Source organism: Rhinichthys klamathensis, unplaced genomic scaffold (assembly GCF_029890125.1).
Source record: "Rhinichthys klamathensis goyatoka isolate OS25496 unplaced genomic scaffold, OSU_Roscu_1.1 h1tg000139l_1, whole genome shotgun sequence".
Classification (NCBI taxonomy): domain Eukaryota; kingdom Metazoa; phylum Chordata; class Actinopteri; order Cypriniformes; family Leuciscidae; genus Rhinichthys; species Rhinichthys klamathensis.
This window is the reverse complement of record NW_026606674.1, coordinates 911,856-935,857: the sequence shown is the minus strand read 5'-3', so window position 1 is coordinate 935,857 and position 24,002 is coordinate 911,856. Positions and strand designations below refer to the sequence as shown.

The following is a 24,002-nucleotide window of genomic DNA, read 5'->3' as shown; positions in this document are numbered from 1 at the left end:
GAGGCAAATTGTAAAGCACTTTGGTGGCCATTGGGTCTGTGAAAGCGCTATATAAATGCAGTCCATTTAATATTATTATGTGCTTTGAGACATGAACGCTCTGAAGAGGGTGGGATCTATGCTTTTAAAGCTAGCTTGCTTTTGCTAGCCGCTACAAAATGAGTGAATTATACATTAACAATGAGAAATATATTTGTTCAGTATTTATTATATTTTGTTAAGGTAATAAAAAAAATCTTTCTACAAATCATTGTTAGTTCAAGTCCATTTACTAACAGATACAACATTTGATTTTAATAGGCCTAATTTATTAGTAAATGTTGAGATTAGCATTAACTAAAACTAAGAAATGCTTTTTTTTTCATTGCTAGTTAATTGATATAAGGGAGAACAAATTGAACCTACTGTTACCAGAAAACATTTAGCCTATTATCCATGAAATTGCATATCAAAGGTGAACAGTGTATCTAAAACATTTAGGCCTATATAAAATAAGTGGCCTGCTAACTGTTTATTTCCCATTAAAACTGCATCTTTACTAACGTATAGCCTCATATATCAATCTCGTTTACATACACCTACACAAAAATAGAACGAACACAAGAGTCACAAGATTATCTGAAACTGTGTGGCAGGGTGGGCAACCCAATAAAACAGAAAATGTGTGTACAAGGGCCTCTCAGACTGCGCTCACACAGATGCCACCACTCTCATTCATTATTCAGCAATATACCTGACTGCTGTTGGTTCTGGACAGTAGTGGTTTCAAATAACAAACCTGAAAGGCTTTTGGTCTGGTGTAGTATCATTTTATAGCTCTGGTGATGCAGAATGACAAAATGAAAGATTCTGCAACCTTTGATTATTTATTCATGAAAGACACTAGTTTACTTCAGTAAGTGTAAATCTAAGAGAGAATGCCAGCAAGGCAACTCCAGTTACAGTTCGACACGGAACCAAGAGCAGTAGCGCGACTCCTTTAAGAAGCCGCTTTAATAAACAATGAACATCTCATATTGACAGCATGACATCACCGCTGTTTTTCCCAGACAGAGGCAACATGCACGGAGGATGTTGGGACCATATTGTCCGAGGAGGAGGATGCACAATCCGCCAAATGGTCTGATATCGATAGACGCGAAGCTTTTGAGATGCGGCGTCGTTGAACGGTTTGATATTTCCTGCGCAGAGCATTTATAAACGTGTGTCGCTGTTGAATAGGATTATTTGGCAGTGAATATCAGCATATAGCGTATTATACAGTCGCTGCAAACGCAAAATGGTCTGGAGATGCATTATTGGAGTGGAGTGAACCCGTTTTGTCAGTTTTAATTGGGGTGAGTGCGGAATTTAATTTACTTGATCAGTCTTATAAACGGGGCCCGAGCAATGGATGCAATAAGAGCATAGATGTATTATTCTTAAACATTCCTTTACATGAATGATCTACTATTGTGATCACAATTATCCTACTATAAATTCGATTTAAATAACGCTTAATTAATTGAATTAATGTCGAGTCATCTTAATAGGCTACATTTCTCTTTAACAGCCAGCAATGTAGCTAATAAATGTTTTGTTCAATGCATCCTACATATTCCATAGAGAATGTATGAGAAAATAAACCTGACTGCCGCGCGACTGTGCATTTCTATGAAATAGATATGTAACATAAACTGGAAAGCAAAAATCTATAGTCTGTCAGCGCCAACCTAAATGGGATGGGAAGGGTTGGGAACCAAAATCCATTTCTGTTCTTTTAACGGTCCTTCAACAATTACCGTCATTAAAATTAAAATAATTACGTCGTTAATTAGGCTATTCTTCCGCATATGCGAACTGAACTAAATTACTCTGACAGACAGTTCCCCCCATTAGCTAATATTCGCTGAATTTACCGATTCTTCGCGCGACCAGTACAGTCCGAGAATCACTCTTAGCTGTTTTTATTTTAGTGAATTAAAACATTAAGTAGCATACCAAAAACGTAGTCCAACTCCCGAAATAATGACTCTTTATGAGCTGGTTATTTTTTGTGAATTGAAAACATAGAGCATGCCGTGAAAATTCTAGTCCGATTCCCGAACGATTGACTCGGTTCTTTTTAAATGATTCAAAAGCACTTGGTCATCATTGGTTGACTTCTTAAAGGCATTTTTTTGAGAAACGCATGTCATTTGACCACTAGCACAGTTAACGAATCGACAATTAGCTATGCAAAAGACTTACGAAAACAATTAGGCCCCTACGTTGTTAGGCTGTATTTGTGATGTACATTTATAATGACGACAAATAGCCTGATATCCAGTATCATAGATGCTTGCTACAGAAAGCGCGTAACGGTTGCTATGGTTACCGCGATTTATCTAGCGCCTGTTTGGCCACAGATGAAATCCCGCGCTCTGACAAACTTATAATCTAACTTTTCTGGTTGCTGAAGCGTTTGACAATTGAAACGTATATAGCCTACTTGAATATCCACACACACCTTTTCTGACTTCCCTTTGGGGGGGGGGGGGGGGGGTAATCCAAACCCCAAATTAATGGCATTCTTGCATTAATGCAGCTATAATAACAATGGTTAAAAAAATCTTCCTCTGCTTTTTTTTTTAAGGCTTGGTTCATGTGAACGAGGACCTGACTGAATCGTCTGGTTTCATCACTGTTATTGGATGGGAAGGGCCACGGATGGACCTTAAATAAGGCTTATATTTTCTGTCGGGCTTCAGCTCGAGGTCTTCAATAGAAACAGATTCCACTGCACCGACTGATATCAGTTCTCTCAGTCCGCGTGCCCGGCGGGATGCGGGTGCACGTCGAGGAGCTCTCCAAGCTGTTGTGGTGCTGACGCGGCTCTGAGCGAACGCGAGCATGGCTGCTGGGAAGTTGCTGCTCTACGCCGGTCTGTCTCTGTCCCTCTGCGCGCTCGGGATGCTGGCAGTGGCTATCTGCTCCGACCACTGGTACGAGACGGACGCCCGGAGGTACCGAGAGAGGTGCCGAAGTTTCTCCAGCCGCCGGAAGGACCCAGGCTTTATTTACATCCCCAACAACAGCCTCCCTCTGCGGGCGAGCCGCTCGCGCCTGGACCACTGGGAGGAGAAGCTGCTGCTGGCGCGGAATAGGCGGCAGCTGTTCGCCATGAGCGCCGCCGATGAGTGCAGCAGGCAGTATAACTCCACCAACATGGGGCTGTGGAGCAAATGCCATCGGCTTGGATTTGATCAAGATATCGAGGACTTCATTCGAAAAGGTAGGACAGTGACGTTTTGTGTCTATCATTCATTGTGAAAGGCAGACGTGATATCATATTCTTATTAGAGTGTTTGCAAGGCAGCAGTGTACCGATATTCCTCAAAATTCTGGTCAAGGTTTGTTCTGAAACCCTTACATTAAAACTATGAATTCAGTCTGAATCGCTTTTATATTATATTTAAACTACTAGTTCTGCTATCTATTTCTAATTTATAAACAGTGTATCTTTTAGACAAACCAATAGGCTGTTTCACCGATATTTTTAGCATATATTCACAATTTTCTACATAATTCAGTGATGGGTCAAGCAACATTTTACATAACAGCCATTCATACTTTAATCCAACAACAATAATAACAATAATAATTATTATAATATATTATTAACTTAAGCATGAATACCTGTTACATAAAAAAAAATTGTTATTATTATGGTCATTATGTATATTCTACTAAATAAAAAATAAAAAAACCTGGTTATTTTCCTTTTTGTTTAAAGAAATAAAAAAAAATCGGTTTTGCATATTCTTATCGTTCACTTGATATTTTTTTTTTTACAAAAATATCTGTATTGGTCATAAAAAAACAATATCAGCTGATCTCTATTTTTTAAACAAATTTGAGACTAAAGGTTTTTAACTTTGCCGTTGATGTAGACTTAGTGAATCAGATGTATTTGAATATTCAGCATTCAAAATGCAACAGCTGTGATGGTGTTATTGTAATATTTGCATTCTGAATTGTGGTTGGTCTTGAAATTCTTGCATTTATTTGACCATCCATAGCCAACCAATATAAAGTGGCAGCCTGAAAGTTTGAAACTTTAGCACTACTCTTTGCCACCCAAGCACTTGTACTACTTTCAGAAACAGCAAATCTATTGCATATCTCTTTGCAGTGCGAGATTTACTAAAACACTGAAACATTTTCATTCATAAACTCTAGACATACACAAATTGATGTCAGCCTTCCAAACTGGAGGCCCACACTAATACTGCCCCATTCATGTGCACAGACACAAATAATGTGTAACAAACAGAGATGGTAAAAAATGGAGTTCACCACTCGTGTATTAGCTGGAGTGATGAGTCCTTCGCATATGAAGAAGGTGTGAAAGCCTATGGCTAGTCTCACATTATGGGACTTATTATCTTCCACCAAACTAAGTTAATTTACTCCTCAATGGTTAGAGGCTTATGTAATGAATATATTAATAGCTACACACACACACACACACAAAGGATGTCTATATCCTGAGCCTCAAACTATGTCAGCCCAAACACCGTAGGCTGTGCTTCAGTCAAGTTACACCAAAACAATAGGCCCAGAGTTGCTGAGAGTCGCATACTCTCCGGTTACACGCCAACCTCTGTCTGCAAATGTGCGCATGTTCTGGGAAAGTAGCAGCACAAAATGCACTCTAAAATAAAAACAAGCTTAATTCTGCTTATTTGAATCGTGTCACCTCCGCTGGTACCTGTGCCTAATGTGTGTGTGTGTGTGTGTGCGATTATATAACAGGGATTTTGTGGTGAAGAGGTGCCCCTGTAGTGCTGTGTGTTATGACTGTGTGCAGTACCAGCCGATTGTGTATTGCACCATCAGCAAAAGCTCATTTAACTCTCTGGGGCACCTGCCAGCCACATACTGCGTTCTGTTTTGGGGTGGGGGTTGCATTGATAGAACAATGCAGTGTTATTCTACACCATCTCTGCCATTCACCTTGGGCGATGGGTGATGCAAGTAGCAGTTTGCCTGTGTGTCTGAGATATAATGAAGAGTTAAGAACAATTTGTCATTAGCTGACTGTGTTTTTTTTTAGTTGAAAACATGTATTGTTCAGGTAAACAGCCGTTTCTTTATCTGTGCGTGCTTTGTTTGGTAAATATTTGTCAATATCCATACGTCTTTATAAATAAATGTGTGAATGCTACCATTACATTTCTTTTTTATGATTATTCATATCATTATCTGGGTTGCAAGCACATCGTTTTATGAAATGTGCTGACTGTGCTCATAATGGCATTGCCCATCTCTCAGAGGAAGCTTATTCTCTGTCTCTACCCAGGATCCTCTCTTGGGAGAGAGAAGGAGGAATAGAATGATGAATGAGAGAGCAAAGCAGTAGTGCACAGATAAGAGGTCAAAACTTGAAGTCATTCATTGGGAATGAAAAATGCTCCATTTAATCTTGCTATTGTATGGCTATTGTTTTGTGGGAATTTAAATTAAAACTTTTTCACAGACTCCAGCTTAATTAGCAAAGATAACTAAAAGTAAGCCATTCGAAGGATGATTCCAGTTAATTTTGTTAAAAAAATGTTGATTGACAAAGTTAAAAAAAAAAAACAATAACAAAGACGAGATGAAAAATGCACATCTAGATGATAATTTAAAGATTTTAATTATACTGTTTTCGAAAATATGACAATATGAAATCAAAATCTAAATATATACAGTGCTGGTCAGAATTATTTGCCCCCTTGGTAAACATGATCAAAGATGGCTGTAAAAAATAAATTAGGCCCACAGCATTAAAGATACAGAAGAGTATTTCATTTTACACATGGGGTACTTTTTTATCCCCGTGTGAACCAAACCCATATTAAGTGTTTGCTGCCGAAAAGCTCTTTTTTTGTTTCATCTGTCCATAGAATGTTTGAAAAGTGACATACTGGAACTTGACGGGTTCTACGGTCAGATGAAACAAAAAAAGTAGCTTTTTTGGCAGCAAACACTTAAGATGGGTTTGGTGCACACAGGGATAAAAAAGTATGTAAAATTAAATACTCTGTATCTTTAATGCTGTGGGCCTAATTTTCTGCCTGAGGTCCTGGACATCTTGTTCAGATACATGGCATCATGGATTCGATCAAATACCAACAGATAAAAAATCAAAACCTGACAACCTATGCTAGAAATCTTGTAACGGGCCATTTTTGGATCTTCCATCAGGACAGTGATCCAAAAACAAACATCAAAATCAAAACAAAAATGGGTTACTGAGCACAAAACCAAGCATCTGCAATGGCCATCCCAGTCCCTGACCCGAACCCTATAGAAAATGAGTGGGCTGAACTGAAGAGAAGAAGCGCCGACATGGATCTGGGAATCTGAAGGATCTGGAGAGATTCTGTATGGAGGAATGGTCTCTGATCTCTTGTCAGGTGTTCTCCAAACTCATCAGGCATTATAGGAGAAGACTCAGAGCTATTATCTTGGAAAAAGGAGGTTGCAAAAAGTATTTAATAAAAGGGGGCAAATAATTGTTCCCAACGTGTTTTTGGAGAAAAATATTTATTTCATAACGTGATTTTCCCCCCACTTTCAATTATTTCACTTCAATAAAAGGTTATATTTTTGCAATTTAAAATAAATAAATAAATAAAACAATGCAGATTTATTTTTTACAGCCATCTTTGATCATATTTACCAAGGGGGCAAATAATACTGACCAGCACTGTATATAAATTAATTATTTTAATTATATTATTTTAATATAATTATATATTATAAAATATTAGTCACACATTGTGAACCTTCCCATAACAATGCACTAAAACACAATGAAAAACTAATGCACATTTTAAAAAAAGTTTTCATATGTTGTTTTTTGTTAAACAAATATTTTATTTAATTTTGCACTTTCTTGTCAACTAAAATGTAATTTTTGGTGACTGAAATTATTAGTTTTATTCAGTATAAAACTATAATAAAATAATTAATATACAAAATGTTTCGTTCAATTATTTGAATATAATTTTTTGTCGAAAAAAACAAAATCTTTGTTAAAAAATAAAGACTGTAGCATTCTTATTCTCACAACAGCAGTTGCTCGGGTTTTGCAGAACCCCGGGAGTGTGTGATTTGTGTAGAAATGACAGTTCACCTTTAAGAATTGATTAGCATCATGCTAGAATGTTACTTATATCACTGGTATTATTCTGGAAGATTTCACATTAGCAACATATTGCAGCACAGAGGAAATGGTCTATGTTAGTAGTTTGTTGAAAGACAAACCTGCGCAATGGAAAGTATGACAAGAAATAGGAAATGATGCGAAAGATGGCGGCATCTGGAATTTGTGGAAAATTGAAAAAGTCTATCTGAGTGAGAGTGTGAGAGGAGGGTGAGATCATGCAGAAACAGCCAACCCATCTCATTGTCCACCATCTGTCCCTGCCTCCCAGAGGGACACCCATCAGGGATGATGAAGACATTTTAGACCTGGAACACAATCACAGCGACAGGAGAGTGAGATCCAACCTCCCACTATTAATACAGGCAAACCTCAAGATAGGGAGAGAAAGAGAGAGATTAGAGATGAGAAACACCAGAACACATATGCAATTAGCAGCAAAAAATGGAGTACGGATCGAGCCAGTGTAACCTTTAGATCTCAATTGAGACTTTATTTTGCACATTTGGACATTAAATCTCACCTTATTATAAGAAAGGCCCTCCAAATACATTCTTGCTCAGCAGGCTAGAGCGAAGACAAGGATTGGATTGTACTTGAGTTCTCCAAGGATCTGGCTTCCTTGTTTTCAGTGTTTAAATTGGATGCCATGGGAGGAAGACGCCACACCTTCACAGTTCAAACAGTAAGCCGCACTGGGACCCGGGCGCCGACACTAATCAAATACACAGGTGTTGGGGTGGGATGCTGGGTACATCTCTTGGGAACAAGGAATAGACTGTGCAATGGAGTTTTTATTGCTTTGAATTTCCTCTTACCATGATTTTTTTCCAAGGCAAATTATATCACAGAAATTGGGTGTGACTTTCAATAAAGTGTAGAGAAAGGGAAAAGCGTTCAGTAATTTTCAAGGCCAGGAGGCATTCAAGATCTTTGGAGGAACTACGCTCAAATAAATGAGGTATCCAATAACCTCCCTTTTCATTTTCTGTTACGGCTTTCATTTCCAACAAATATCCGTATAGTGAAATGCGACTTGACAGAGTGCTTGGACTCAGCCCCCACGACCAGCAGATTATGATTTGGCCTCAAAGTGTGTAAAGCACCCTCATTAGTGCGGGGAGAATATTTCCCACTTAGTTTGAATAAGACGCACAATTGTGTATTTAAGATATGACAGACTTGAAAATAGCGTGCTGCTTGATAACAGCTTGAGCTTATATCACTATTCCACTCCTGTTTGAAATTATGCTAATGTGATCATTGGCTACTACGTCTGCAGATATCGACATTTTCATCACACCATGAAAGATCTCTGACCGGGGAGATGTCACATGGTTCTTCAATGATTTAACATGTGGTTTTGCGGACGTTTTGTGGAGTGTGTTCACTAATCAGAGACATTTTTGGGATTTATTACTGGGTTTCAGATAAAGGACTAGCCTAAATATCCTTTAAAAATGCTAATTTTCCTATTCAAGGCTATTTTTTAATATTCCAAAATGCAACATTCGGGGTAATGTAACATGAAACATACGTATTTTTTAATAGGTTAATATGCAAAAATAGCTAAGTAAGCCATTTGAAAGATGATTCCAAGGAGTTAATTTTGTTTAAAATACAATAATTGATTGATTTGGATGTTGTATTTGTCGGCCGCATACGTCATCAAGGATGACTCATTTCATAAAAGTAACCATTATAAAATAGTTGTAATTTCGATGACTTTGGAATGTAATGGTTACTTTACTGAAATGAGGCAATGAAACGAGACGAAACAGCCTTCGAAATGAGACCGCTTCTATCAAAACATTAAATCAGATGGTTTGAAAACCATTTAAGATGCCATTAAAGTCAGCATGAAATCAAAATGTATCCTTTTTTACTTTCTTAATTCCCATTCCTGGTCTTATTATGCACAATTCATCAGTGCACATTATTCAACATAATTTTTTTTTTTTTTTGTCTTTCATCTAAACAGGACTTGCTCTGCCTCTGAAAGTCTTTCCCTTTCAGGTGGTCATTAAGCCCTTTTGTTTTTATGTTAACCCTCTCCAAACATCTGGCAAATTCTGGTATATAATCTCTATTGCCTACTTTTTACAATCCACTCATTTCCCGATAAAAAAAGAAAAGAAAAAGTCAGCGGCACATTTCACCGACTTTAAAACGATTCCTCAATAAATCTGTTATTTTAGAACCATGCCTGGAAATCACTCTGGAAATAAGCCACCAGAATACTTCTCCCTAATTAAAACGTATAATTATTTTCCTGTCACACTGCTGTAGGGCTGTTATAATTTGTCCCTGAATGCTAGAAAGCACAAGCCCTGCTTCTAATATTCGGCTGACAGCCGTCTGTGTTTCAACGGGACTGATAAATGTGGCCGTTTCATTTGGCACCACACCGCAGAATTGATATCGGTGAATGCTGCGTGACCTCGAGTCATTGTGAGCCCTGTTGTTTGTCTTTCTGTTTTCCCTGATGAAGCCTGGCACAGGTCTCCTTCTCACAAACAGCCCTGCGAGGTGAACAAAGCGGAGGCGTGGGGGTTGCCACGCAGGAAACTGGAGGAGGATGGTTAGAAATACCAGTAGTAATGCTGCACCTGAAAGACAGACAACAGATGTGAGAGAATTGCAGTGGAACTGTTGGTAAAATGTCCAGTCAGATGAATGCGACTGCTTTGTGCAATTACAAGCAGAAGTGGAGGGATAAAGAATAGACGGCGAGGGCTGTTAGTCAAGAGGAAATGACACTCGCCCCTCCCCCCTCGTTCGATTCGTCTCACTCCTTCTTGCAGCCCAATTTATATTCTGGCACGCAGATTAGTCTCCTGAAAATGGAGTGCTGATGATTTCACCACCAAAGGATGGCACACTGCAGTGAAGTGAAGGAAGGAATGAGGTAAAAGAATGACCAAAAATCTCCCTCCTCATTCACGTCCACCAGAGTATTTGGAGTTCCCTTTTACAGAAGTCATCAAGAACGGCTCAATTTTTCAAAACACTTTCTGCTGCTGTTTCACCCCCAAATCATCTCTGTGGTGTTTAGTTGCTATTTTGGATTTGCTGTCTGTGGGAAATGTTCTTTTGGAGCAGATCAATCATAGGGACTCTTTGTAAGCTGAGCCATAAGACAAGTAATGCATTTGAAATGGTGAGACAGACATTGATCCATTCAGTTGCTCTCATTAGTTTGTCATTGAATTTGGGAGAGTGTGATAAACACCGGATGATCTTCACTCATTATGAGAGGGTCAATGCCAAAGCGAAAAGCCTTGGTGCCATTTCAAATCTGAAAAAGTCTAGGCCAGTCTCATGCATTTAGATATATAATATGATAATTCAAATTCAAATCATATTTTTGCCTATTTGGCTATTTAAAATGAATGAAACCTTATCATGACAATGCAAAATAGCTCATTTGAAATGCAAAATGGGTCATTTGAATATGATAAACAAAGTTGTGGTAACCTACATCTTGTCAAGGGACCATTTCAGTTGTTGATACCAATCATTGTTATCCTTCTATCAATTTGAACCAATTTCAAGCACAAAAAGTGTTACTTTCAAGTATTTTCCAAAATTTTTATTGCTTCAAGTGTTTTAAGTTATTACTCAACTAACCAGTGAGTCATAAGAAAAACAAGAGGAGTTATAGTTATATAGGCAGAGAAAACTATAATTAATCTTTAATCTCTATGTGCACTCAATCAATTTATCCTCATCTTCATTTTCTTAAGTATTTTATTTACTAGTAAAAAATGCCCTTAAATCATCATTAAAACAAGATGAATTTGCTTGCGAAGCAAAACTCTTTAAAATAATAGGATTATTAATAAGACTTGTTTGTTTTCAAATAATCTTGATTGTGTTTTTAATACCCCGCTGGCAAAGTATTTTAAGTGCAAACTTTAGTAAATCTATTTTTTTTAATGCTAAAAACAATATAAAACCATAAAACATCCTCAAATGAATAAACTGCAAGCAACACAATAAACACATTCTCTAAATGTACATATTAATGTGCATTTAGATGCTGTTAGAAGGTTTTAATATCTTTTAATTCCCCAGTAAATGTATCTTGTTTTAAGGATGTGCAGATATACTGATTAAGAAAGTGTTTTTGCGCCGCTCAGTCTTTACTTCCTGTTATTGGCTTTGAGTCTAAATAGGGTCGATTGAGCGAAAGCTGGAATCCAGACCTGATCTCTGATGTATAAGCCCTCCCTCCTCCTGGTGGACGCCCTTCCTCTTTCTCATCCCCTCTTCCTCACATCCTCTCGTTTGATCAATGGTTCATCAGAAGGGCTGGACTTCAGTTGGGTTCAGCTCACGGTGCAATGACACCAATCAGCAATCCATTCAGGCCCGAGAAAGACAAGACGCTTGTTAAAAGGTCTGTGGGAGAGAGCAGGCCGATTCTAATGAGAACCACGTCCAGCGCAGCTGCCGGGTTGAATGAGAGCTTTCAGGAAGCCGACAAAGCAAGAATTATGGCACACGGAGGAATCACACAGCTGCTTCTGCTTCTTGGGCCGAGCGTGTGAAGGGCGTGCGAAGTGTCTCAACTCGCCCCGTGGAGCGCGTGAGCCGTGTTAAGGTTTTTTACGCTGTGAGTGACGGATGGAGGCAGTTTGTTTTTCTTTTTCTCACTGAGGCCGACAGATAAGGCACAAGCAGAAGGTTGAGTGACGTCATCTGTCAAGATGTGTGGAATAATTCTCTTGCTTCTGTTGTCGTGGCAACGTGAAGACACCTGACAAATGATATTCTGCTCTCTGATGCAAGCGTTTGGTTTCCCCCCCCCTCCCTCCCTCCCTTTCCTCCTTTCTAATTGCTTTGGTATTTGCAGAATGGGCCTGGAGAGAAATGTGTGTGTGTGTTTACGTTTCCCATGAAAGGCCAAACATCTACCTGAATAGATGAGTTTGATTGTTGTACTATCAGTGCATTACGTCAGAAATGGGGAGTCATACCACCAACTACTGTCAAATATTTATTTTAAAATGATGCACATCGCCTACTATGTTTTTACTGTGTGGGAGAAACTTATGAAACCTGTCAAGAACATGTCTGGGTCATGTTTCACCTCAAAATTACAAGAAAGACACAAGAAATGATTTTTTACTTAAAGAAAACGAAGTCCATTTTAGGCCCATTATGATTTTTTTGTGCAGCATATAGTATATACAGTATACACTATATATATATTTATTTATATATATGAGAATGTATATATATATATATATATATATATATACACATACATATAGTTTATACATACAGTATATACACACAAAGACATTGTTTTGTTGCATTTAATGCTTATTTAAATATAAAAACATTGTATTATAGTACTTTTTGATGTAATGCAATAATTTCTAAATCTATTTTATTAAATGCAATGCAACGTCATGTTACAATAAAGATAATAATCAAGAACAAGAATTATAATAAACATGAAATACGAAAAAACTAGACATTACGTTAATGTTTATGGAGAGAATGTGTGTAAGTGTCTTGACAATCATGTCAACTTTTTAAAAAATTTAGTTAGGCTTCATTTTCTTTATGCAAAATATATATATATATTTTTTTTTTACCCATGCATGTGAATATACACCTTGACGTTTAAGAAGTCATAACACAAAAATCTGTGTGCATATCATATGTATATCGGCAAAGGGTATGAATTTTGATCAACTCTGAGAAGATTTTACTTAGATAAAGCATAACTGCTTAAAAAATCGATAGTTGACTAGTTGTCCAACAAGAACAACCATAATGACCCATCCTTACTGTGAGATGAAACAGAACAATCTACATTAGTTATTCATAAAACACCCTCCATCCATGACTGGTTCATTATAGTTACCACTGCACGCTCAAAAGATGTTAAAATGAAGTGAGGTTGGAAATCGCCCCAGACAAATGAATATGCTGTGTTGACAAAATAGAGCTCAAACCTTTTTCACGTTTAAACGTTCCTTTATACTTCATTTACTTTCATTTTGACTTTGTAAGCACATTTTCACACTCTTTCAGCCGCTGCAGCATATGGTGCTGTAGTAAGGCACTTGATAAATGCATCCATACAACTTTGAGTTTTCTAATTATCAGCTCTCACTTTGAAATCAACAGGAAATTGACCCCATTTACTTTCTTAACCCATGTTCCTGGTCTAATAGTGCAGTATTCATCATTTCACGTCATTCAAAAGAAAAGAAAATTGTTTTCCTTTGTAATCTTTAATCAAAATCTAATAACTTGCTCTGCCTCTTAAACAACTTTCCATTTCAGCTGAAGTCACTTTGGCTAATGTTAATGTTAACCAATATCTGAATAGCTATAGACATTGTTTTATGCTGCTTTTGTGGGTAATGTAGCTCTTTCAAAATCGTACTTATAGTTATCGCAATCATTTCATACTGGTTATTGTTAACGCAATAAAGTTAATGGGAGTAATATGCATTATTTGGATAAGGTGAACTTGACCTTTAACCTTCACATCCCAATCCCAATCTCAATTGCCAACTGATAGAGAGTAAGAAATTCCTGGGACCAAATTTCTCAACAACTGACTTCAAACTTGTAAACAAGGTATGGAATGGCCACTTTTCACTATTATTTTATTTCATTATTTTTTACTTGAAAATATATCACGTTACAGAAGTAAAATGACGGATGCAGTTTCAGCTCGAAACAATGTTAGCCATTTGCTATTATAAGAATTCAGTTGTTTCCTACACTATAGATGACATCCCGTATTCCATATTACGCCTGGAATACGCAATAGACCTTTTAGCTCCATGTCAAAGCATAAAAGAATCAACACAGGGCAAGCTCGCCAACAACCCCATTTTTACCGTTCACTTGGGTGCATTTAAGCTTCTCTCCTCACTGTCTGAAAGGCCCATGTAATCAACACCAGGAAGCTGGATAAGTAAAGCCAGCTTTCTTCCGTTCCTTTTTGATGCATTAGCGATAGCAGCATTAGCATTTCAAGCTTCCTTATAGAAGAATGTGGCCAAAAACACGGCACGTAACCCCTTTAAATGCGAGCAAGCGTCTGGTAGCTACCTATTAAGGATCAGAGGGGCTTTGATCTTCTAAGCAAAGCTTTAGTGTGCAGAGAATCTGGTCTCAAACCCTCTTTGCTACTTAAAACTTAAATAAGCCGTAAAATTCAGGTTGTTGTCAGCCTCTGATATCCATCCTCCAAGGCCAAAAGGGACCGTGTCATGTATTAGACATGATCAACATTGCTAACGGACTGCTTGAAAGCGGAAATGCGTGAGAAATTATATTGATTGACTGCAGTAGTGGTGTAATCTAACACTAGTATCTAAACAAAGCACCCAGATTCTTCTCCAGTGCTGTCTGAATTCAAGACGTGTGCATTTAAAGAGCAGGGAATTCAGTTAAACCTTTTATACAGGGGTCAAAGTTTAGTTTTCAGGGGTTTTTTCCATTGATGGCCATTCAAAAGTAGAAACGACTGAAAAAGAACTGATATTGAAATTACAAAAAGTACCAACAATTGCACCATTAATAATATAATAGAATAATAATTAGGGCTGTCAAACAATTAATCACGATTAATCGCATCCAAAATAAAAGTTTGTGTTTACATAATATATGTGTGTGTACTGTGTATAATTATTTTTAATACATAAATACCCACACATGCATGTGTATTTAAGAAATATTTGCATGTATATACTGTATATAGACTGAATGTAGCCTATATATAATGTATATTTTATATAAATATAAACATTTTATATACAACATATTTTTCTGAAATATATACGTGTGTGCATTTATATACAAAATAATTATACACAGTACACACACATATATTATGTAAACACAAACTTTTATTTTGGATGCGATTAATCGCGATTAATCTTTTGACAGCCCTAATAATAATATATAATACCAAAAACCTATTATTGTTATCATTATAAGCCATATTGGCAAGATGTTTTATTTTTTATTATATTATATTAATGGTGCAATTGTTGGTGCAAACCCTTTTACAAACATTTTGAAGATTTAATTGCCTATAGTGACCAATTTTTAGGAGGACTCTTACATAATAATTTCTAGGTCCAGTAAAAATGTCTATGTGTCCAGACAGAGAAATGAGGGTAGCGAGTAGCGACAAATATGTGATGAAACTTCTGGAACATGGAGACAGTCAACGGGGAGTTGATAAGACGGAAAGCCTCAGGCGATGAGCAGACCACTCAGATAGGCCGACTTACGGTTGTGAAACTCTGAACATCCACCTTTTTTTTCACATTCCCAAAGGTCTGCTGTCCAGAGGGCAAACTGACAAGCAGAGAACAAGAAAACAGCAGAGGATCGATATTGGCATGACAAATAACGCCACAACGGCAAAGGGATGGATGTCTGTGCAGAGTTTGAGGACCATAGAAGGTGTGGACTAAATAAAAACCAAGAGCACAGCATCATGTTTCCATTTTTACCTGGGAAGACGGAGGAGGAAAACGAGAGTACTTGGAGAAGGGAGATGGAATTCTCTCTCGCCTCAGGGAACTGCCATTAACTCGCTGGGCTGTAGGCAGGCGGTCATGCTGCTGTTGCTAGGTGCTCGCCTCTCCTCAGCTTGTGAGAGCAAACCTCCTGCTCCATCAAATCCTCAAATGGAGTGATTTGGATTTCCTTTGTCTGTGGTGTTTGCTCAAACTTGGGGTTAGTGATTTTTCAAAACCTCTCATTTTAATTAGTAGAGTATCTTCTTTTGTGGACTTGGAAGTGGGATCTTTGGACAAGCAGCAGCTAGAACACCCTACTAACAACCTAGCAACAAAGAACCGTCTAGAACACTACATAAAGCACATAGCGACATCCTAAAACTGCTTAGAACACCTGCATGGAAAGAAACACCCTGACAACCAGCAGATTGTGGTTGAGAGTTTGCACAGGCAAGCACCACCCCACAAATATAATATATAGAACCATTAAACCATTTATAACAAAAATAAATGACTCTTTACCTACAATGAGCAACACATTGTTTGAATAGCTTAATAGCATCTTTGCATTTCCATAGATAGGCAAAAATATTGCTCAAATGTTTGTGTTTGCACACACATACATATAGCACACATACGCCTTCCTGTTGCCTCATTACGAGTGAAAATGGTGCCCTCACTCTCTTTCTCATTTGCTCTGTGGGTCCCCAGCTGATACATAATTGAATATACGGTAACGAAGTTCGTGAGAAGGGCAACCAGTGACATCAACACACCCAAAACTGAAGTCTCAGGGGGCCGGCAGTCTCCTCATCACTGCTTATTTAAAGACTGTCAGTCAACCTCCAGTGAACACCTTAGGGATATTACTGCTGTTTGCAGCTATAAGCACAACACAAAAACCAAAGGATCTCTTTTACTTTTTAACGACAAATACCAGACATGCAATTCACAATAGCTTATGAAAGCATGGTTTAATGGGGGAATGGTTTAATTACTAAAGCTGCAAGTGCCAATGACATAATTATTTGTTTTTTGTGCACTTCTGCTCTTTTGATGCTCCTCTTGATGGAAATAAATGTTGTGATGTTATTTCCATTAAGAGGTGCATCAATGTTTGATCAAGGTCTTGTGCTGACAATGCAAGAGTAAAGCACACTGTAATACTCCAGCACATCCCAAAGACTTTCAATGAATGTAAGAGAGGTGCCAGTTCATGTGTGAAAATTATTTTTCATGCTCCCTCCCAACCATTCTTTCACAATTTGAGCCTGATGAATCTTGGCATTGTCATCCTGGAATATGGACATGATGTGTCTTCCTACATGGTTGTTTAAGAAATGAAAAGCTAGACACTCGATCGATTAGGGTTAGGAGAACTGATGCCAAACATATAACATGCTAGAAACACAATAATCACTGCAATAATGATCCAATCACAGACTCTTAAGCATTTGCCAATTTAAATCCAAACAACGACTTTTTTTCTTTTTTTTTGGCCAGGCAGTGTATATTGTGAGAGCAACATCAGAAGTGCACAAAAAAAAATAGATGATTGTAATTAGTTGTAATTTTAGTCTGAATGTACCAAGTCATTGCCTCTCAGCTTTAGCAATTAAACCGTTCCCCCATCGCCATCTACAAAATCTCAGCACTACACCGAAAAACCAGCAGCTATACTCTGTCATTACACCGCCAGCAAGATCAACTGTGAGCGTCGGATATAGAAACGGATTTTTATGTCGTTTCTTTTTGCCCTCTGCTGTGACAGCTGTAAATCTACCTGTGAAATCAGGGAGAAAAAAAGGAGAGAGTCATGCGAGAGAATTCAAGAGAGGGTGGAGAAGGTGCCACAGTGGCGGTTCTGTCTCCACTGGTGTGTTGAGGGAAGAAGCTGATAACTGTCTGGCTGCTTGTATCGCTCAGAGACTGGCAGCAGCAGGGTGCCCTCTGGGTAATTGCCTTTCCCTGTGCTCTCTATAATGCCTCTGCTGCTCCCCATGCATGTACATGAGCGCAAAAACATACTTACATAAACACTGACACACGGCAGCAATATATTCAGAGTTTTAATATAATACCGAGCGGTTCAAGGACACGTAACAAAAACTAACAAGGGCAGATTGTGATAGGCACAATGTTAATGAGGTTCACAGCAAGAATAACAGCTTACAAAATGCTCTCGGAAACTTCAGACAATTTAATCCAGAGAAAGCGTAGGCGGAAACTCAGAAAAATCAAAGCACAGATGAAATCGGAAAGCAGCCCAACAAATGTTTTCAATGGGATGAATTTGGATCCAATCTGCACAAATTCACTGGCTCGGTCTGGTCTGAGGTGGAGCCCAACGGAAACGACAGACTGCCAGTGCCTGGCTAATTTGGTCTGATTGTGTTTTGCTTTCATCAAGTGCATTTTGCAAAGGCACTCAAAACACAAACACATTAGGAAATGTGTATTATGAGCAAACTCTCCCTCTGAGTGCCAAGCCCATAATTATCAACAATCAAAGATTACAATTGCCTATCTAATCAGAATATTATTTATGGACGGCCATTAAGAGTTTTGCGGCATACATTTTGCATGTAATAGGCAACTGTAGATAGCAATTTTGTTATTTTTTGTTCAATCAATCAGCGATTGGGCTTTAAAACAGAGAAGGTCCCTCACTCCGCAAACTATAGGCCTACACTATAAACCTGATTAATGCTATTAAAGTCACATTGGTTCAGACTAAAGAATCAGGGGACACAATTAGGAGGAGGACGGACTTGAGAGTTGATAAAATTTTGATGATGGTCCCTGATGGACACAGTCCATTGATTTTTTCCCTCCTCAACTCATTTCACGTTTGCCAGGAGGAGCTGTACGTGATATGAATGGCCACCTGATGCACACAAATCTGGCCCCCGGCACTGGGGAAGTGACTTTGAAAGTGTCCTAATTTAACAGTTGAACTTATAGTCAAGATTCCCTTAATTAGCTACACTAAGTTAGTAACAAAAACTAGCATTGAAGCTATTTAGGGAGGATATATTTAGAGAGAGAGAGAGAGAGAGAGAGAGAGAGAGAGAGAGAGAAATAAAGCAAAATAAAGTTAGTCATCTGATTTAATATATTTCTCACAAGAGTGTGAAATAAACTGTATTAATAAAATCTTAAAAGACTAATAAAAAACGTATATACATTTAATTTAAATATAAATACAACAACAACAATTATTATTATTAATTATTATTATATAACTTCTCTAAAATCATAGTGGTGAAGAGCAGCATTTAGATCATCTTTGTAATACTTAAAATCGCACACAGATGAATCAGTGAATAATTTTGTGAACAAACCAATTTGCTAAAATGTTCACTTAAGTTAGCAGTAACTTGTTGCCTGCTTTGTGGGTAAGGTACCTTGTAACTTGTTCTACTCAACTTGTTTGTGTGACATGATCAGCAAACAACCTTGTTTAATTGTCAGACAACATATTCAGAAAGCTGAAGCCTTCTGAATATCTCATAACCAGCATTTTCATGTGAACGGGTCAAGCAGCCTGTACATTCCTTGTTTAATTTCCTTTTTCCAACCTTGGTCTCTGGTGTTAATGACCTACACTAGAAGCAAAACAGACTTGATAGATTTTAGGTTACTTGAGCCTGGCATAGTTTCCAACAGCAACTGAAACAGAATCCACATTCGACATCCTGTCGGCAGCCAACGGCAACACAGTCATTAGGAGCTGCATACTTTCCCGATCTTGCTGAAAAAGTTGAGTGTTTAATGCTTCTTTCCACCTCTTGAGTTTCCCTAGGAATGAGATTCATTAATTTGAGCCCAGTATGAAGTGATCGAGAGAGTCTCAGTAAGCCGGTCGCAGCTTTTTCTCCATCTCCACATTGGGTCTGTAATTGAATTCCTGCTCTTAACAGCGGGTACAGGGGTGTGTTAATGTGGTGTGTGCTGTGAGCTGAAGTACACTGGAGTGTGTAAGATGTGTTATGGAAGAGTACAGAACTGACACCGCATGACGGATACAGAGGAGCAGAGAATATGGTCTCCCTTTTCAGTGGGATACAAATTCATAGATCTGGTACAGAATGATTGCGGATAATTAACTTCACAGAAGGACGGCTTGTTTTTTGGGGGGGGGGGAGTTTTGATGGAAAAGCACCAAAAGTAGGAAAGCCATGTTCCTCCATCTTATTCTCCACATTTTTGAGACCATCCCTCTGGGTTTCATGAGCACTGTACCTTAGTTTCCAAATGTCGTCATCTAATGACAGCTCAGTCATTCTTTGGGCCATTAGAGGTTTTTGTCTTCCTCTAGAGTTTTCAACCAGTCTGTGGGAAAGATTTATAAAAAGCATATTATGAATTTTAAGTAACACATTATTATGCCCTTTTACAAAGTCTTGAATTTGTTTTTGGGGTCTACAAGAATAGGTTTTCATGCTTGAATGTTAAAAAAACACCTTATTTTTTACATTATCGCTTCTCTCCCCAGTCGTTCAGTAACTCTCTGTTTAGTTCCTGTCTCTATAGGGCTTTTCACACTGGGTTAACATCGTTCTAAACACCACTTTTAACCCCGGGTAAAAGAACTTTTCACACTTGTAATTTAGGAGCAGATTAGCACCACTTTTGCAGTGTTAACCCCGTATTGCGGTGCCAAACTTGTACAGTGTGAAATGATGCAGTGTTAGAATGTTAAATCGTGCACTCATATTTGCGTGCTTTGTACAGTCACTGAAACACCTCGTATTGTATAAACAATAAATTGTGTTTGAGAGGAAAAATGCTGACAGAAATTGCGACAATTTTAATGAAGAGAAGACGTTTCATTTAGAGTACCTTTATAGTTTGTACTTTTTAAACTCACCCTGCCAACATTTTTCACTGGCCTCACCGCAAAATATAAATGTTTATTTTCAACACATTCTTACGGATGGTTTCGAGACTATAACAAATCATGTTCGCATTTTCAACAAAAACCTTATCCATATTAGCCAGCTAGATAACACTTCGTCTTGATGGCAGAATTTGCAACAATGATGTAGAATGTGTCACAGAAGACTAAACATTTGAGTTGAATGCAAAAACTCTACAATGTAAATGTAATGCAAACTTGGAAACACACCTTTATACAATATCCTGAAGTATTTGTACCTAGTGAGAGCACACATTTCTAGTCACACTGCCAAATATATGTTCATTTGACAAGCAGACAGCTTTTGCCTTCAGTCAGATGGTAATCCGTGAAGTAGTTACAGTGTACAAATGGACTGACAGCACCGTAGTAATTGCCCATCTGTGAGGTGACATACAGGAAGGAAGCAGTCATATACCAGATTGTGGATAAAGATGGCACGCACCATGGTGCCAGCCTACAAAGTCACTGTATTTATGGATCATTTTTTATTTCTGCTATTCCTACACTTTCCAGCTCAGAAAGCCCAAGACCAAGTGAGAAAACATGAGCATATTGCTGCATGTGTAACAACTATGGATGTCAATAGATTAAAATAACTAATCTCTGTTAATCACATAACTTTCTTGGCATTAACCCGATTCATCTCAATTTGTGCATTTGCTGAAGTTTGCAAAAGTGCAAGCTGATGTGTCCCTTCAACATTATTAGTCGTCTTACCTCACAATTTTGCCCAAATAATATGGGAATTATGAATTGAATGCTTGCTGAGGTCAATATGACATGTTATTTGCATTTTCAAATGCTGAATTAAAAGGATTTGTCATTAAAGTTATAATGAGACCAATGATGCACAAAACCATCCATTTCTGGTTTCCGTACAGAAAAAAGGAGATTTTACATCAAATTTACATTTGTAGTCTTTAATTTGGTTTTAAGGACACATAATCAGCTGTGCAGAAGCAGAAATCTTGACATATATTTTCAACTTTGTTATTTTCCATGAATGGGGTCAGATATAAATGTGTCTACATAAGACAAAATTGGAAAATAATGGAAAAGTCAGCAATGGCGTAGTAGGTAAGAATTTTTTTGTATGTGGGACATTCAGAAAATGAATTAAAGATCAAATTAAGATGAAAGATTATCCCAAGAAATACCCATTTAATTTACCACAGAAATAATATTAACTTCAGCAGCTATATAGTAATTAAATCATCCAAGTAAATAGTGAGAAAATAAGCCAAAAAGTTGGATATTTAAAAAAAAAAAGTTCATGTAACTAGTTTCCATTTGATTTGATATCCAGTCTGTAAAGCTTTCAGTTTATTCTCTTCAATAAAGCTTCTTGCATTTCATCACGTTTAAAGATGCTATAACCAAGATTAAATTAGTACTTCTCGTCTAATGAGGAAATTGTAGTGAAACGCTCCTGCAGCATCTGCCATACCTGTTTAGAGACTGGTGCGAGGCTATTCCTCTCAGGCAGTCAGCAGGGACGCCGAGACGGAAATAACTTGATTAATGTATGGCACTGCTGTCCGCCAAAGCCCCCCGGCTATGACGTATTTAAAACAAACAGCATTTCTTCTTGTTTCCCTGTTTTAGCTTCCAAGACTTGGCTTTGTGATGAGACCGACTGGCATTGGATTTAACTCATCTTGTTTGCACATGCATTGATTGATGATTTTCACTGTTATTGAGTTGTTTTATGCTCAGGGCCAGCTTAGCTTGTTATAAACCCAAATTAGTTCAGCCAGAAAACTGATATCAAAGGTCTCATCACGTCGCACGACATTCAGCTCAGCGTGCCTCAAGCTTTAATTGCTATCGGACACCATTTTTGCTGCTGCCACACACTCAGAAATGAGTCAAAAGATAATCTACGGGGCGTTTTGCCCTACCGCCATTTTAAAGCTGTTATTTTACATTACAGCGACTAACACGCACACTCTGATAGAGATGGATGTGCCGAGGATCTATTCATCCTCTTCAGGGGGAAAAGCGCGCGGCTGTGGTTCCCAGAAAGGCTTCATTTCAAATGGCTGCACCGTAAGAAGGACTTGGCAGCTTTTAATTAACAACGAGGTTTGCTCTGGGAAAGTGGAAGATAACGTACCACTCAAAGTCGGCGTGAAGCACGCAGAGAAAGACGGATGGAGAGAGTAACGTTCTGTTCACATTAATTAAACGGCTGGCCGACCCAGCTTCACTAAAATAGTGAGAAAGGAGCAGATCAAAAAGGAGGGAACACAGGCTTTCAAGCTCTAGGAAATGGGGCAAAAAGGCTCAGGGCGGGTTTATGCATACTTATTGACTCTCAAACAGATTTTTGCTTTGCATAATTCAGCCTGTATATGTTACACGGTACAATATACTGTAGGTGTCTGCAACCTTAAAGGCTCATGGGGTTTTTATTAGCATTGAACGATAAGATGCAGAGATTAATATTAAATGTATTTATTTTTGAAATGCTCAATTCCCCTGCATTTGCATGCCAAACTACTTTGTGTAATCCTTGTTCATCATCACAAACCCTGCAGCAAACTTATGGGATTTTTAGAGACTAAATGCTCCAATTAAACCACACAGCACTGATGAACCCACTGGACAAACTGTTGGACTAGGAAAGTAGTTATCCAGGTGGTCGTTCAGTGCCACTCATGCACACACCGGTGTACATAGTACTGTAGTTTGGTCTGCCATTTTTTGCGATCGTAAAAACACTGTAAAAACAAGCAGATGTTTTACTTTTTTTTTCATTATACAGAAAGTTCGTCAACATTTCATTCTGTAACATTAGGCAGTTTTGATTTATATGCTGTTTAATGTTGATGATTAGGTTATTTTACATATGCATATGCTTACATATGATATCGCTTGTTTCTGCTTCTTCTTCGCCTGTGTTTTGATCAGGGGATTCAGTACTCTTTCAGAAGATGCCTAATAGCACCCCCTACCCTATAACAGTGAAAACACGGAAAGCCAGAAAGTTCCGTCAATGGCAGGGAAAGAGTTAAATACAATTTTAAAAAGATTACTCCTTGAAAAAGTAATCAGATCCTGAAAAATTAGAGACAGATCCTCCCAGGAGACAAGCTTGGCCATCGAGTCTTGCAGTAACGTGACTCCCAGCAGAGGAATTGATCGAGTGGCCTCCCCGAGTCTCTTGCCCTGGAAATTTGCAAGCCAGTCAATCAATTAAAGATCTCAGTGGGTCGACGGGCCTCAATTGGAAAATGTGTTTATGCGCGCTTTGCTTAGCACATTAGGCTTAAAGCTCTTTTTAACACGGCTGAAAAAGATTGATAAGAGAGATAGCCTCATTTCCCTCTGGCTTCTTTGGCCTTTCGGGTGGGACAGGTGGGAAATGTCCCCACACCTTTTTCTCAGGGTC

At 38.2% G+C, this 24,002-nt stretch overlaps 1 protein-coding gene across 1 annotated transcript in view; it reads left to right on the top strand.

Moving 5' to 3' along the window:
- Positions 1-952: 952 nt before the first annotated feature.
- The window catches only part of tmem178bb (transmembrane protein 178Bb), a 79,214-nt gene continuing 56,164 nt past the window's right edge, over positions 953-24,002 (top strand). The window contains exons 1-2 of the mRNA XM_056257505.1: positions 953-1,337; positions 2,615-3,253. Coding sequence (XP_056113480.1) covers positions 2,872-3,253 — 382 coding nt within the window. The 5' untranslated portion in view covers positions 953-1,337; positions 2,615-2,871. The remainder of the gene's footprint in view (positions 1,338-2,614; positions 3,254-24,002) is intronic.